The following is a 14,025-nucleotide window of genomic DNA, read 5'->3' as shown; positions in this document are numbered from 1 at the left end:
TCAGGTAAATATCTAGGTCAAGTTCTGTTTGGGGTACGATCACACCATTTTTGACAGAGTTATGCTCCTTGGACTTAGAAAAATTCCATTTATTTGCAGTTTCCATTCATTTTCTTTGCAGAGGTTGCACATATTCAAATGAAATTAAGTATACGGATGTTTCAGCTGAATATCTAGGACAAGTTCTGTTTTGGGTTCGATCACAACCTTTTTGTCAGAGTTATGCCCCTTTGACTTAGAAAAATTCCAATTATTTGCAGTTTCCGTTCATTTTCTTTGCAGAGGTTGCACATAATGAAATAAAATTTAGTATACAGATTTTTCAGCTGAATATCTAAGTCAAGTTTTGTTTTGGGTACGATTGAACCATTTTAGACAGAGTAATGCACTTTTGGACTTAGGAAAAATCCAATTTGGGGGGGGAGGGGGGCAACCTTGTTTTACAAACATCTCTTGTTTACTTCTTTTTGTTGTCAAGATAGTCTTGTAATCAATTCATTGAAAATAAATATTTTTTTTTACAAAGAAAATAATAAACATTTCTCAATGCTTACATAGCTACATGTAGTTAGTCGACAAATATACATGCACATGGCATGATTTTTGGGAGTTTTGATTATCTGTGTTTATCTCTTGAGCTTATTTGTAAATAATTAATTTTAAATTTCTGCAAATAAAAAGTTGAATAATTAGCAACTTTATCAGACATTGAATGAATGGAAACATAAGGATAAAATTTTTAATTATAATTTAAGTCATGCAATGCTGCCATTTTTGTTGAATCGTATCCCTCTTTTTGCATATCATGATATCCAATTCAATCACATTATATGACCCACATACATGTACATCGTCTAATAGAACATCTAACAAAATCTGTTTTCTTTGATCGGAGAATTAACAAAGAAATAATTATTTTTAATCTGAAACATTAAGTTTTGCATATATTTAGTCATGTTAGTTAAAGAATTATCATTTTCCCTTTTTTCTTCAACGTCTATGAAATAATATTGATAATTCTTTGAAATCTTAAATAAGTAATAAGCCGTATTTCGTTTTGAAATATTGATTCCTAAATAATTTGTACTATTTTGAGTGAAAAATCGTGCGTTGGCATTAACAATCGTGTAAGATCGTGTAATGTGTAGAATCGTGAACGTGTAAGATTGTTCGTGTAACAGGTTTAATCGTGCGTTAATCGTGCGGAATCGTTCCTGTAACGTGATCGTTCGTGTAAGTTGTCAACAATAACGTTCCAACCACTGTACTGTATAATTAAGAAATAAAGTCCGCGTTTTCGTGAATGTTGCAGAATAACCTCCGAGGTCGAGAAATGTTGTTTGAAAGATAAAAGCCGAGGCTTTTATATTTCAAACAACATTTCGAGACCGAGGAGGTTATTCTGCATCATTCACGACAACAAGGACATTATTTCTATTCTAACAAAAACAAAAAATACGGCTGATTGTTTCCTCTATAGAAAAACAAATTAGGTCACCATGTCTCGATTACGCTGTTTTATTTAACACCAGAGGTACAATTTGTTTGCTTACCTATGTTAGGAATGCAGACAATCTGAACTTTCGTTACATTGAAAATAGCCTTTTTTTGAATTACAAATTTGTTCGTTATACGAGGGGCATTTGAAAATTAATGAACATTAAATAATTAAAACTATTTAACATCGTTTTTCAGGAAAATTGATTGAAAAAAATAACAATTTAATCAATTTTCTACAAAATATGAATACTTTAATTTTTTTTGATAACGCGAACGCGAGATCTTGACATGTGACGTAAACGACGTCTGCGACACTATAGCACGACATAATGGCAAGTAAAGTTCCTGATCATTTAGAGCAAAGGGCATACTGTAAAGCAAGGGCGCTTCTCGGTTATAACCCAACAGAAATTAAAGCCGATTTGAACAAAGTTTATGGACCTTCTGCTCTATCCTATCCAACTGTTCTGAGATGGGTACGTCGATTTCAAGACGGTCGGCAGACGCTTGCAGATGACCCTCGTAGTGGAAGACCTGCAACTGCCATCACCAAAAATGAAATTGACACTGTGAAACAGATCATTGAAACTGATGCAAGATACACCGTTAATGACATTTCATCTTTCACTGGGATCAATTCGTCAGCAGTGTTTGAAATATTAAAACACAGATTAATGTTGAAAAAAGTGTGTGCTCGATGGGTCCCCCATATTTTGACAAATGAACAGAAGAGGGTACGGGTAGAAATTTGTCGAAAGTTATTAGAAAAATATGAACATTGCGATTTCAGGCGTTTAAATGAAATTGTAACTGGTGACGAAACGTGGATTTTCTTTTTCGAACCAGAAATAAAGCGAAATAATAAAGTTTGGGTGACTGACGTCAAGGACAGGCCACAAATTGCACGTCGTAGCCGCACAGTGCGGAAGGTTATGTACGCTATTTTCTTTGATTCGAAGGGACCCGTCGTACAGATTCCTGTCCCAGAGTCTACCAGTGTCACTGCTAAATTCTACAAAGAAAAGGTGTTAACCAAAGTTGTTTCACATTATAAAGAGACCCGCCCTCGCACTGGAACCCGTGGTATACATTTACTCCATGACAACGCACCAGCCCATAAAGCCTCGATTGTTACCGAATATTTGACAGAGATGAACATTAAAACTTTACCACATCCTCCATACAGCCCTGATCTATCCCCATGTGACTTTTGGCTGAATCCACTCATCAAGGATGCCTTTAGAGGACGACGATTTGAAAGCCGCCAGGCTGTAGGCAGTGCGCTATACCAGTGTCTGAAGGGTATCCCTAAATCGGCCTATAAATCGGCTTTTCAGAAATGGATTCAAAGACTGAAAAAATGTGTAGAAGTTAAAGGAGAATATTTTGAAGGACTGTGATAAGCTGTATCTGTGATATTTTTGTTGAATAAAATACAGCGAATAAATATTCATTACTTTTCAAATACCCCTCGTATGTATTGATCAGTTAAAACGAATATACAATAACAAAATCATGTTCCTGTTTTACTGCTAAAATCACGTTGTTTAATGTGTAGGGAGGTCTGTGGAATAGCCCTGCTTAGCTATAAAAACCGACATTCATCAGCAACTTGATGCAATTTACAATGTTTATTTCTTATAAAGTGAACACATCGATGCGGTCTAAACAAGTATTTCATTCTACAGCCAAACATGCATTTGAATTTTTTTAATTTGATACATGTTTCTGATCTGATAATTTTTTGATGACGTTTTTGATCTATTGGAGAATAATGTCTGGCGGCTTCCTTTCATGTTTTCAATAATCGTGGTAGAATGTGTTATAATGTTAATACAGTATAATCTTTTATTATTTGACAGAAATAATAGAAAATTACACACAGTGAAATTTTGGTTTATTGAATGTGTTTAAACAGTTGTGAGATTTGTAATTCATTTTAATAATATGACAGTATTAAAATGTTAATTCTGATACATATGCGTGATGATACAATGTAAAATATTGTTTTCAGCAGATTTCTGTCCATTAATATAGAGGCCTCCTCATCACCTTGCCTACAGTCGGTAGAACCTAAGGATTCTACATGTGTGTACAGGTAAATGTATTACATGATGCTTATCTATGATTTAAAATGACATAATTGTAATGACCTAAATAATTTAAAAGGAAACAAAATATGATATAAAGGATTGTTTACAAAATATTTTAAAGGAATCTGTAACAGAACTAAACAGTTAGTTTCATGAATTAGAGAGATTCATTACACAGAACATGAAGATGGGCCTATTATTAAGATTGCATGTTGTAATTTACAGAAGAAATCTCCCGGACTGAAAGAAATCAACACAGGATTCTGAAACCACAGGAAAAGACGAGTAGGAAATATACACTGTCAGCGATGTATAAATACGTGTTACAGAAATCTGTCACTGTGTCTGGAGTTAGTGGGTGTAAACACATTACCCACGTGTCTACAGACCGGGTCTGGATCAGTGATAATGAAGGCAATCTTATCTTAACTAACACGAGAGGTGACATTCTAGATAAAGTGACAGATTTAGATCAATTTGGCGGTGGAGTACATACTGTGTCTAGTAATAGTGCTGTGATTTATATAGACAGTGACCGTAACATCATTAAACTGTCTAAAGATAAAGTCAAGATTACACTGATACCATACACATCACCATGGTTACCAAGGTCTGTCTACAGCTCTCCCTCCACTGGACACCTGCTGGTCGGGATACGTAATAATGATACAGATACAGGCCAGGTAAACCGTTACACCAACACAGGAGAACACATACAGACCATACAGCACGACAACACAGGTCAGGGACTGTATAGTGATCCTGACTACATCACGGAGAACCGCAATGGAGATGTTATTGTGTCTGACTTTGTCCGTGGTGTAGTGGTGACAGACAGTAGAGGGAGACATCGCTTCTTCTACAGAGGTACTACATCAGGATCAGGACTACGACCACGTGGAATCTGTACTGACGCGCTGTCACACATCCTGCTGTGTGAAGCTTACACCCACACAATACATATCATTGACCAGGACGGTCTCTATTTGACACAGATAGAGAGAGAACAACACGGGATATACAAACCATACGGCCTGAGTTATGATTGTGATACACAGCTTCTGTGGGTTGGATCATACAACAACACAGTAAACATTTACAGACTTATCAATGAAGGGGATGATCAGACTAGTAAGTTAATTTACTGTATATTAATTAATTGTTTAAACAAAGTAATAAATAAAACAAGGTGAATACTGAATATTAGTGAAGGTCTGGACATCAACATGATCAATTAAGTCTTTGTTGTTTGTATTTTTTTACCATGTTTACTTTTGATTGAGATATTTCAAACAAAATGTTGATTGTATAAAAAATAATAAATAAACAGATTATCAGGTACATTATCCTGATTATGTTGATGTAGAAGTATTTATTTTATGAATAATTAACCAACTGCAATAAAATTTGCCAATATCAGATTGAGTCAGGAATTACATAAAAAGAGAGCTTAACTTGATCAAGTGTAACAATAGGAATACCAATAGAAATTACTTGAGATGTAATAATGCTGTTTCTGTTAGCTCTGAAGTAACGTATAAAAATCCTCCCAATGTGATTTAAAAAAGTTTTTTGTTTATTCAGAGAATGTTTTAGTGAGTTGAGTGAGGTGAAAGAATCAGTGAGTGAATGCTTCATAAAATCCGCAATGATTATATAAATGTACCAGTATACTGTTAATTGAAATGTGGAAATGAAAAAAGGAGGGGGGGGGGGGGTAGTACACTTGTTGATTCCAGTAAGTTCCCAGTATAACAGATGGTAAAGATTTCATATTCAAAACCTTTTCTTAGAACACAAATGATTATCTTATACTTTTATCTACATAAAAGTTAAGGAAAAGGATGATCTTCTATTAAATAACCTTAATATTTAAAACATGATTTAGTTATTTTTGATTATTTAGTCTGGTTGTTTTTTTAAAAAAAGGGGGTAGGGGTATTCTAATTATGATAAGTATATATGACTTTATTATATGATTGAATAATTTCCATCTCTCTGATTGGTTGATATCGAACTATGTTAGAGAAATACTACGTTGTATTGACTTGCACGTGACGTTCCAGTTCAACGGGAACACAAGGATTTATTTCTTCTACATTGATCTAAAAATAGATTGGGAAATTCCAAATTGATACAAATTGTTTTGGAAAGCTTTTTAAACGACTCTGATTGTTTTATTTAATGAAAAAAAAAACAAAAACAAAAGCGAATATATATTTTAGGGTAAAACTGGTGAGAGGGGATGCAGGGACGCCCATCCAACACTTTTACTGAACATGTTTTTTTTAAAAAACTTTTTGGCAGTCAGTTTTCCCCGATAATAAATACTCCTTCCTTTCAAAATCTATCCTATAAATACACTGACATTGTATTTTTTTTAATGGAAACTAAAATTAATTTATAAAAAAATATTTCAAATTGATACGACTGGTAAGGTTATTTCACATTTTTAGTCTGTTTCTGTCTTTTACTTGGCTAGGACTTTATTAAATGCAAGTTAACAAGTAATGAGCTGCATCATTTTATCAGTGGATCATATAATAAAACAGTTATTGCTGCTTTTTGAGGTCAATACGGGCTTGGTGAATATTGTACTCCTCAGATGGCTAAATCATTGTATTGACCTCAAAAAGCAGCAATAATTGTATATTATTATATGATTGAATAATTTCCATCTCTCTGATTGGCTGAGATCCAACTATGTTAGAAAAATATTACGTTGTATTGACCTGCACGTGACGTTCCAGGTCAATACAAGGATTTATTTCCTCTATATTGATCTAAAAATAGATAGGGGAATTCCAAATTGATATATTTCTTTTATGTCTTCTAAAATTGATTTAAAAAAAAAATTCAAATTGATACGCCTGGTAAGAGTTTATTAACGTTTTAATTCTGCTACTTTCTTGTATTTGGCTAGGACTTAATAAAATGCAAACAAGTAATGAGCTGTATCATTTTATCAATTATCAGTGAATCATATAATAAAACAATTATTGCTGTTTTTTTCGGTCAATACAATGATTTAGCCATCTTCGAAGTACAATATTCACCTCGCCCTTCGGGCTCGGTGAATATTGTACTCCTCAGGTGGCTAAATCATTGTATTGACCTCAAAAACCAGCTATAATTGTATATTATTGTTTTCAGGTGCAAGCAATGATGATTTAAATGAGGTTAATATGGATGAGTTGAAGAAGTTTCTGAGGAAGGAGAAGACAACTGTCACCCATGCCAGAGGAATACTTGTTGGATGTGCTGAGGCTGGAAAAACAACGCTACTGAAGAGGTTAAGAGGGCAAAGTCAGAATGTTGGTGAAGTTACAGAGTCCACCAGGGGACTGGAAGTCCATCAACATCTCTTCATTGTTAGAGACAGAATTCTGGAAGGTTAGAATGTAATTCTAATGAATACATAGGGTAGACAGACAGAATTTCAAATTTTGTTGTGCAACATCCTATCCAGCTTATGATTTTTAAAAATATGATTATGTATAAAATATGAAAAATGGAAAATACTTATAAAAAGGGAGATTCCTCTAAAAACATTATTACTCTTTAAATTCAGTTGAAGAGTTATCTTTCCTTTTTCCTTTTATACAATGAATAAAACCAATCAATGGCAAAAAATCTCCTATAAATCAATAATATTCATCTTATCAGGGACCAACCTAGACCCAAAATGTAGGGAGAATTCACTTCTCCCTCAGAGAAATTTAGGGAGAAGTTTTGAAATTTAGGGAGACTTCTTGGCGCGCCTGACGCCCACTGATCATTATAAAACTTTATAAAAATGAAACTATTTCATTGTTTGCAGTGTATAACTTAAAAATACTTTTCAATATTTTTTTCTGTATATATTAAAATTCTAGTAAAGATTATTTAAGAAGGAGAAAAAGAATCTGATTTTTTTCCAATTACAAGGTATATCTAGCAAAAAACAAAAAAAAAAACAACAACAAACAAAACAAATAAAAAAAATAATAAATACTTACAATGTACAAGTTTTTTTTAATTTCTTGCATAATAATTAATATGCACACTTAACTTTTAAATTCTATCTTTTTATTTTAAATTTGAAGCTTCATTGCATAGCATAATTTTGTTATTATCTCTTCATAATTTGTTTTCAATCTTAATTTTTTTTTCCTGAAAAAGTTTTGATGTACTACGTACTGCATGCTGATTGAACTCTGTATATCAGACTGTAATTCAATTGGACCAATTCAACCAAACTTGGCACAAAGTATCCTTGGGGAAAGGGGATCCAAGTTTGTTCAAATGAAGGGCCACACCCTCATTCAAGGGGAGATAATTGGGAAATAATGAATTCATCATATTTATATGGAAGCATGCTCAGGTATGCGGGCGGGGCCAAAATGGCCGATCATAGTTTTACATAGAAATATATAGGAAATTTCTTTAAAAATCTTTTTCTCAAGAATGACAAAGCTATAATTCATCATATTTATATGGAAGCATGTTCAGGTAGTGTACATTCAAGTTTGTTCAAATCATGACCCCTAGGGGTAGGGCGGGGCCAAAATGGCCGACTTAAGTTTTGTATAGAAATGTATAGGAAAGTTCTTTAAAAATATTCTTCTCAAGAATGTCAAAGCCATAATTCATCATATACAAATATGGAAGCATGCTCAGGTAGTGTAGATTCAAGTTTGTTCAAATCATGCCCCCCTCGGGATAGGGTGGGCCAAAATGGCCGACCAAAGTTTTACTTAGAAATATATAAGAGAATTCTTTAAACATTTTCTTCTCAAGAATGACAAAGCCATAATTTACCATATTTATATGGAAGCATGCTCAAGTAGTGTAGATTCAAATTTGTTCAAATCATGACCACTAGGGGTAGGGCGGGGTCAAAATGGCAGACCAAAGTTTTTAAGGATATATATAGGAAAATTTTTTGTTTAAAAATTATTTTGTAAAAAATAGCAAATCCATGACTGGTCATGGGACTACTTTTGGATTTAAACTTTACAATAAAAAGCCATTTTCTACTTTTTCCCACACTTAGTGCTCATGTGAGCGATGTGGCCCATGGGCCTCTTGTTGTTTATTTTTATGATTATCAGAATAAATCTGCAAATGCCCATATACCAAGTAATATGTTATACAAATAGTATCAAGTGGATTCAAAGATTTTTACAAAGGAATTCATATGCATGCAGAAAAATTGGAAGAACAAAAAAAAAAACAAACAAACAAAAAAAAACATGATTTTAAAGGAGTATAAATACATTGTACATCTAGCCAGGTTATTAGAAATCTTAAAAACAAATAATAGAAACAATACACAAAATCAGTCCTTTTTTAGAATCGTCCTTAGATAGTGGTTGATTAAGGAAGGGCCATACTTTTATTGACCTGGTTTTAATTTAACACACCAATATGAAATTCTTATTTTTACTTGTCCATTGAAATAAAATCTTTTTGGCTGATTCAAAATGATTAAGCAAGAATATATTTGTTTATTATAGCCTTATTGTACATACAAAGCATTAATATACATTATTTATTGAAATTAACACTGCACTACATGTATGTCCATAGAACCTATATGTCATCTGGTACACAGGCACAAAACTCTTTTTTGCTTTTATGGACCTAAAGCTTTTTTGCTCACCTGAGCAGAAGGTGCAAGTGAGCTTTTCTGATCAAAATTTGTCGTTGTTGTTGTTGTTGTCGGCGTTGTCAATGTAAACTTTTCACGTTTTCATCTTCTTAAGAACACTGGGCCAATTTCAACCAAACTTGCTACAAAGTATCCTGGGGTGAAGGGGATTCAAGTTTTTTCAAATGAAGGGCCACGCCCTTTTCCAATGGGAGATAATCATGAATTAGAGAAAAATAATGGCATTATTAAAAAAATCTTCTTCTCAAGAACCACTGGGCCAGGAAAGATGAAACTCGTGTGGAATCATCTTCAGGTAGTGTAGGTTCAAGTTTTTTCAAACCATGACCCCTAGGGGTAGGGTGGGGCCAAAATGGCCGATCAAAATTTACATGGGAAATATAGGAAAAATCTTTAAAAATCTTCTTCTCAAGAATCACTCGGCCAGGAAATCATCCTCAGATAGTGTAGATTCAAGTTTGTTCAAATCATGACCCCCGGGGTGGGGCCAAAATGGCCGATCAAAGTTTTACATAGGAATATATAGGAAAATCTTTAAAAATCTTCTCAAGAACCACTGGGCCTGGAAAGGTGAAACTCATGTGGAATCATCCTTAGATAGTGTAGATTCAAGTTTTTTCAAATCAAGACACCCTGGAGAGTTGAAGTTCAAGCACCCTTCCCCCCCAACCCCCAGTAAACTTTCAGTTCTGATCTGATAAGTGCTTTTTCCTAGCCATTTGCTCAGGTGAGCAATGTGACCCCTGGGCCTCTTGTTAGAGGCATGTGCTCTGGGACATGTTGTAAGAGAATTGACCTGCAAAGATATGTCTTTTATGGGTGTTTTACTTAGTTTAAGACTTATTTAAGGTATTTAAATAAAAAAAATTATCAGTTTGACAGAAAATTCTAAAAGTACCGACCCACCTTAAATCATACCCCAGCCCCCATGGGGCTCATATTTTCCTAATTAAAAAAAATGTTGAAATTAAATGTGTTTACAAACGGGAAATTATTTTTTTTATTTAACAGTTGCTGATGATGACTCAACATTAAGGACATTCATAAGAATACACTCTGCAGATCTGAAACCAGACACGAGCAGTGCAGTTGATAGTTCTGATTCAAATGATAATAAAGACAATTTGGAACAGAAAAATATAGATAAAGGCACGGAAGTAATTTATAGCCGAGAAGAAAAGGAAGAAGAGAATGTAGAAATACAAAGTGTGCCAAATGAAGACTCAGAAGAAGAAAGCACAGTAGAGAAAACGGCGGCTGTTCTCTCTTCAGCAAGGGTAAAAGATGAAATTTTTCAAAATATTTTGTCTGAAAAAGAAAAATTACCAACTGTCAGCATGCTGGATTTTGCTGGTCAGTTAGCCTATTATGCCTGTCACCAAATTTATGTAACACCAAAGGCCTTCTTTATCCTTGTGTTGGACATGACAAAGAAGTTTGAGGATGTTGTTGATAGGGAGAAAGATAATCAAGAAGGATCAATCTTCTCAGTGTGGACTTACAAAGGTAAAAGTTGTTTAAACAATCATAGACTTCACAAAGTTCTATCGGGTAGACTCTTTGCAAGACAAAAAAAAAATAATTCTCGTACATACGAGGGGCATTTCAAAAGTTCTGGCAACTGTTTAATAAAAGATTAACCGTTTTACGGAAATTATTGAGTTTGATATCATTGAAAAGATCAGAAAAATATACACATATTGTGACATCACTTTATGATTTTTATGACGTAATAACTCCGAAAATGACGTCACAATAGAGAATGTTAAGCATACTGAAAAGTTGCGTTTTTATCCACACGAGACGATCGTATAAGTTCGGTCAAAGGCTTATTTGAAAAATATTTCAAAGAAAATTTTAATTCAAAGAAGTAGAGTAGGACTATATGATATTGTATATCAGCAATTCCAGTATTCATTGTATGGTTTGTTTTCGAGCACGGTTTATGTGCGGTTTTGCTATCTTAGACATTTATTTAAGATTTTTATTTATATGAGATGGTTGAGTTTTTGGTCTTTTATTTAGCTCTCCATTGTTTGAAATAAAACATGTTCTGTATTTAACTTAAGTATATTAATGTAGTTTTCATCAAATATAGTTAGAGTAACAGGACTCTTGCAGTTTACGAATAAACTAGCTGTACTAAATCATGTCCCCGACTGGATTCTGTGGGTATTTTTTCATATAAATTTAACTTCGGCGCCTAAAAACTCACTACTGCTTTTGACTTTTGAATCCAAAAAATGAATATAAGTTACCCAGACATGTTAAGTCTCATTTATTTTAATCTGCGAGTATGTGAAGGTATTGTGCCGTGGGGTTACAACTGCGCCGCCGCCTTTTTGGATTTTACGAGATATATTGGGCACACTAAACTTAACTTCTCTTGAGCTTTCATCGATCTCACAAATCTGGTTAAAAAACCTGACGAATTTATACCATCTTAATTTGTAACACTATCGCCTATTTTTCTTTGATTGTCAACTTTGTCTTCTTCTCACATTTAGGTCTCTTTTACGCAAAAGTTTGAGCTAGATTCGATAAAACCATGCTAATTTTGACACTCGCTAAAACCATTTCAGAACAAGAAGATCTTCACAATAAAATACCATACGATAAGTTGTAGTATATGTAAACATTCCACCAACTGGCGTTTGCGTCAGTTAACTTGCGTCCGAGTAATGAGCAAAAGTTGTCGTGAAAATTTTAATTTGATCAAATGCGTCTTTTGTTATGTCATTTTTATTGTCAGTATGCTAAACAATCTATATTCTGGCGTCATTTTTGGAGATATTACGTCATAAAAATTATAAAGTGACGTCACAATATGTGCTGCTCTTTCCAATGATACCAAACTCAATAATTTCCGTGAAATGGTTAATTTTTTATTAAACAGTTCTCAGGACTTTTGAAATGCCCCTCGTATCTTGAGGCAGTTGGAAATTAGTGATCCATTAAACAAAGGTTCAACTACATTGGTTAGCTATGCATAATGAATTTTCTATTGAAATATACACTTTTAATCTCACCTGAACCGAAGGCTCCAGTGAGCTTTTTTGATCAATTTTTGTCTGTTGTATGTCTGTCTGTCTATTTTTAGTTCACATGAACAGAAGGCTCAAGTGAGCTTTTTATGATCACATTTTGTCTGTAGTCCGTCTGTCTGACTGTCTCGCTGTCTGTCCGTCCGTCTGTAAACTTTTCACATTTTCAACTTCTTCTCAAGAACCACTGGGCCAATTTTAACCAAACTTGGTACAAAACATCCTTGGGTAAAGGAAATTTGAAATTATTAAAATGAAGGGCTGGGTCCTCTTCCAATGGGATATTATTAAGAAAAAACAAAACTAAGGTGGGTTCTTGAAAAATAATCTTCTTCTCAAGAACCACTGTGCAGAAAAGCAGAAACTTATGTGGAAACATTCTGGGATAGTGTAGATCTAAATCGTAAAAATCATGACCCCCAGGAGTAGGGCGGGACCACAATAGGGAATCAAAGTTTTACATAGAAATATATAAGATTTTTTAAAAATTCTTCTAAAGAACCACTGGGCCAGAAAAGCTAAAACGTATGTGAAAGGATCCTAGGGTTAGTGTAGATTCTAAATTGTACAAATTCTGACCCCCAGGGTTGGGTGGGACGACAGTAATGAATCAAAGGTTTACATTGAAATATATACAAAATTTCTCTAAAAATCCTTTTGTCAATAACAACTGGGCCAGCAATGCTAAATCTTATGTGAAAGCATTCAAGGATAGTGTAGATTCTAAATTATTCAATTCATGACCCCCGAGGTAGGATGGGACCATATTAATTCGGAATCATAATAAGTCATTACAAGGGAAATATCTGGAAAAAAAAAACAAACACCATGGTCAGAGCTACTCAGGTGCGCGATGAGGCCCATGGGCCTCTTGTTGGTTAAACTGGCTAATTTAACTTCTTTTTAAATAAATCTGATTTTTTTACTGTTGTATTAAAATAAGCTATGAGAACATTGCACTTCTTTAAAAGAAAAACATTATACTTACTACCAGAACACAGTTTACTGAAAATTTATTCATTTTTTATGCATAGGTAAAAATTAATTATTTTGTTTTGACAGTTATTATCACATTATAAGATAAGTAATTCAAGTACACAACTACAATTTATTAACTAGAAAGAATGTAAAATATCAATATACAATGTACTAATGTATTTTGTCTTTTGTCATTCAATACACAGTCTAAGCATTAAGTCTGAACTCCTGTCATTTAAGTACTCAACAGTAGAGCTCCAGACTTATCAGAGACTGCTGGTTTTCTTTCCTTCAAACCTCAACAGAAAAATGTGTTCTGCTTAAATATTTATCACAAAAAACTTGACACATGCTCTCTTTTCGTGAAACAGGCGTTGAATAAATTCAAAGTATCTGAAGTGTACAAAAGCTATCCATTTTGTCACATCATTTTATTGTTCATTCTCCTTTGAAAAAATCTCTGGAATTCTCTTTAAAATCCTCCCCCTTTTTGCAGTTTCAATAAGACTTGGTATACAAGTATACTTTTCTCAGGTACACTGAGTACACACCAGTAGAGCTTCAGTCTCATCAGAAAACACAAGTTCCTATAATAATGAAGTCGTTTTCTTGTAGATTACCTGAAGTTTTGGATAACCTCAATCAAGACATTTGGAGGCAAAAAGGCACCTTTGCTTCTTGTTGTTACACATACAGAAAGAAAATCTATAGATGTAAGTATTTAGGCTATCAAAATTTTATTTCATGTGATCTGAAA

General features: G+C 33.7%; 1 protein-coding gene and 1 long non-coding RNA gene across 3 annotated transcripts in view; both read left to right on the top strand.

Annotated features, from left to right (window-relative positions):
- LOC134259122 (uncharacterized) overlaps window positions 1-14,025 on the top strand; it is a 107,635-nt gene that overhangs the window by 62,493 nt on the left and 31,117 nt on the right. The window lies entirely within an intron of this gene.
- The window catches only part of LOC134259119 (uncharacterized), a 36,096-nt gene that overhangs the window by 10,383 nt on the left and 11,688 nt on the right, over window positions 1-14,025 (top strand). For both annotated transcript variants that reach the window (XM_062741716.1, XM_062741718.1), the window contains exons 3-7: window positions 3,518-3,598; window positions 3,819-4,724; window positions 6,747-6,986; window positions 10,258-10,752; window positions 13,884-13,981. In XM_062741716.1, coding sequence (XP_062597700.1) covers window positions 3,902-4,724; window positions 6,747-6,986; window positions 10,258-10,752; window positions 13,884-13,981 — 1,656 coding nt within the window. In that variant the 5' untranslated portion in view covers window positions 3,518-3,598; window positions 3,819-3,901. The remainder of the gene's footprint in view (window positions 1-3,517; window positions 3,599-3,818; window positions 4,725-6,746; window positions 6,987-10,257; window positions 10,753-13,883; window positions 13,982-14,025) is intronic.

Source organism: Saccostrea cucullata, unplaced genomic scaffold, assembly GCF_032062105.1.
Source record: "Saccostrea cucullata isolate Sc308-1 unplaced genomic scaffold, CSIRO_AGI_Scuc_v1 ctg467, whole genome shotgun sequence".
Classification (NCBI taxonomy): Eukaryota; Metazoa; Mollusca; class Bivalvia; order Ostreida; family Ostreidae; genus Saccostrea; species Saccostrea cuccullata.
This window is presented reverse-complemented; position numbering and strand designations above follow the sequence as displayed.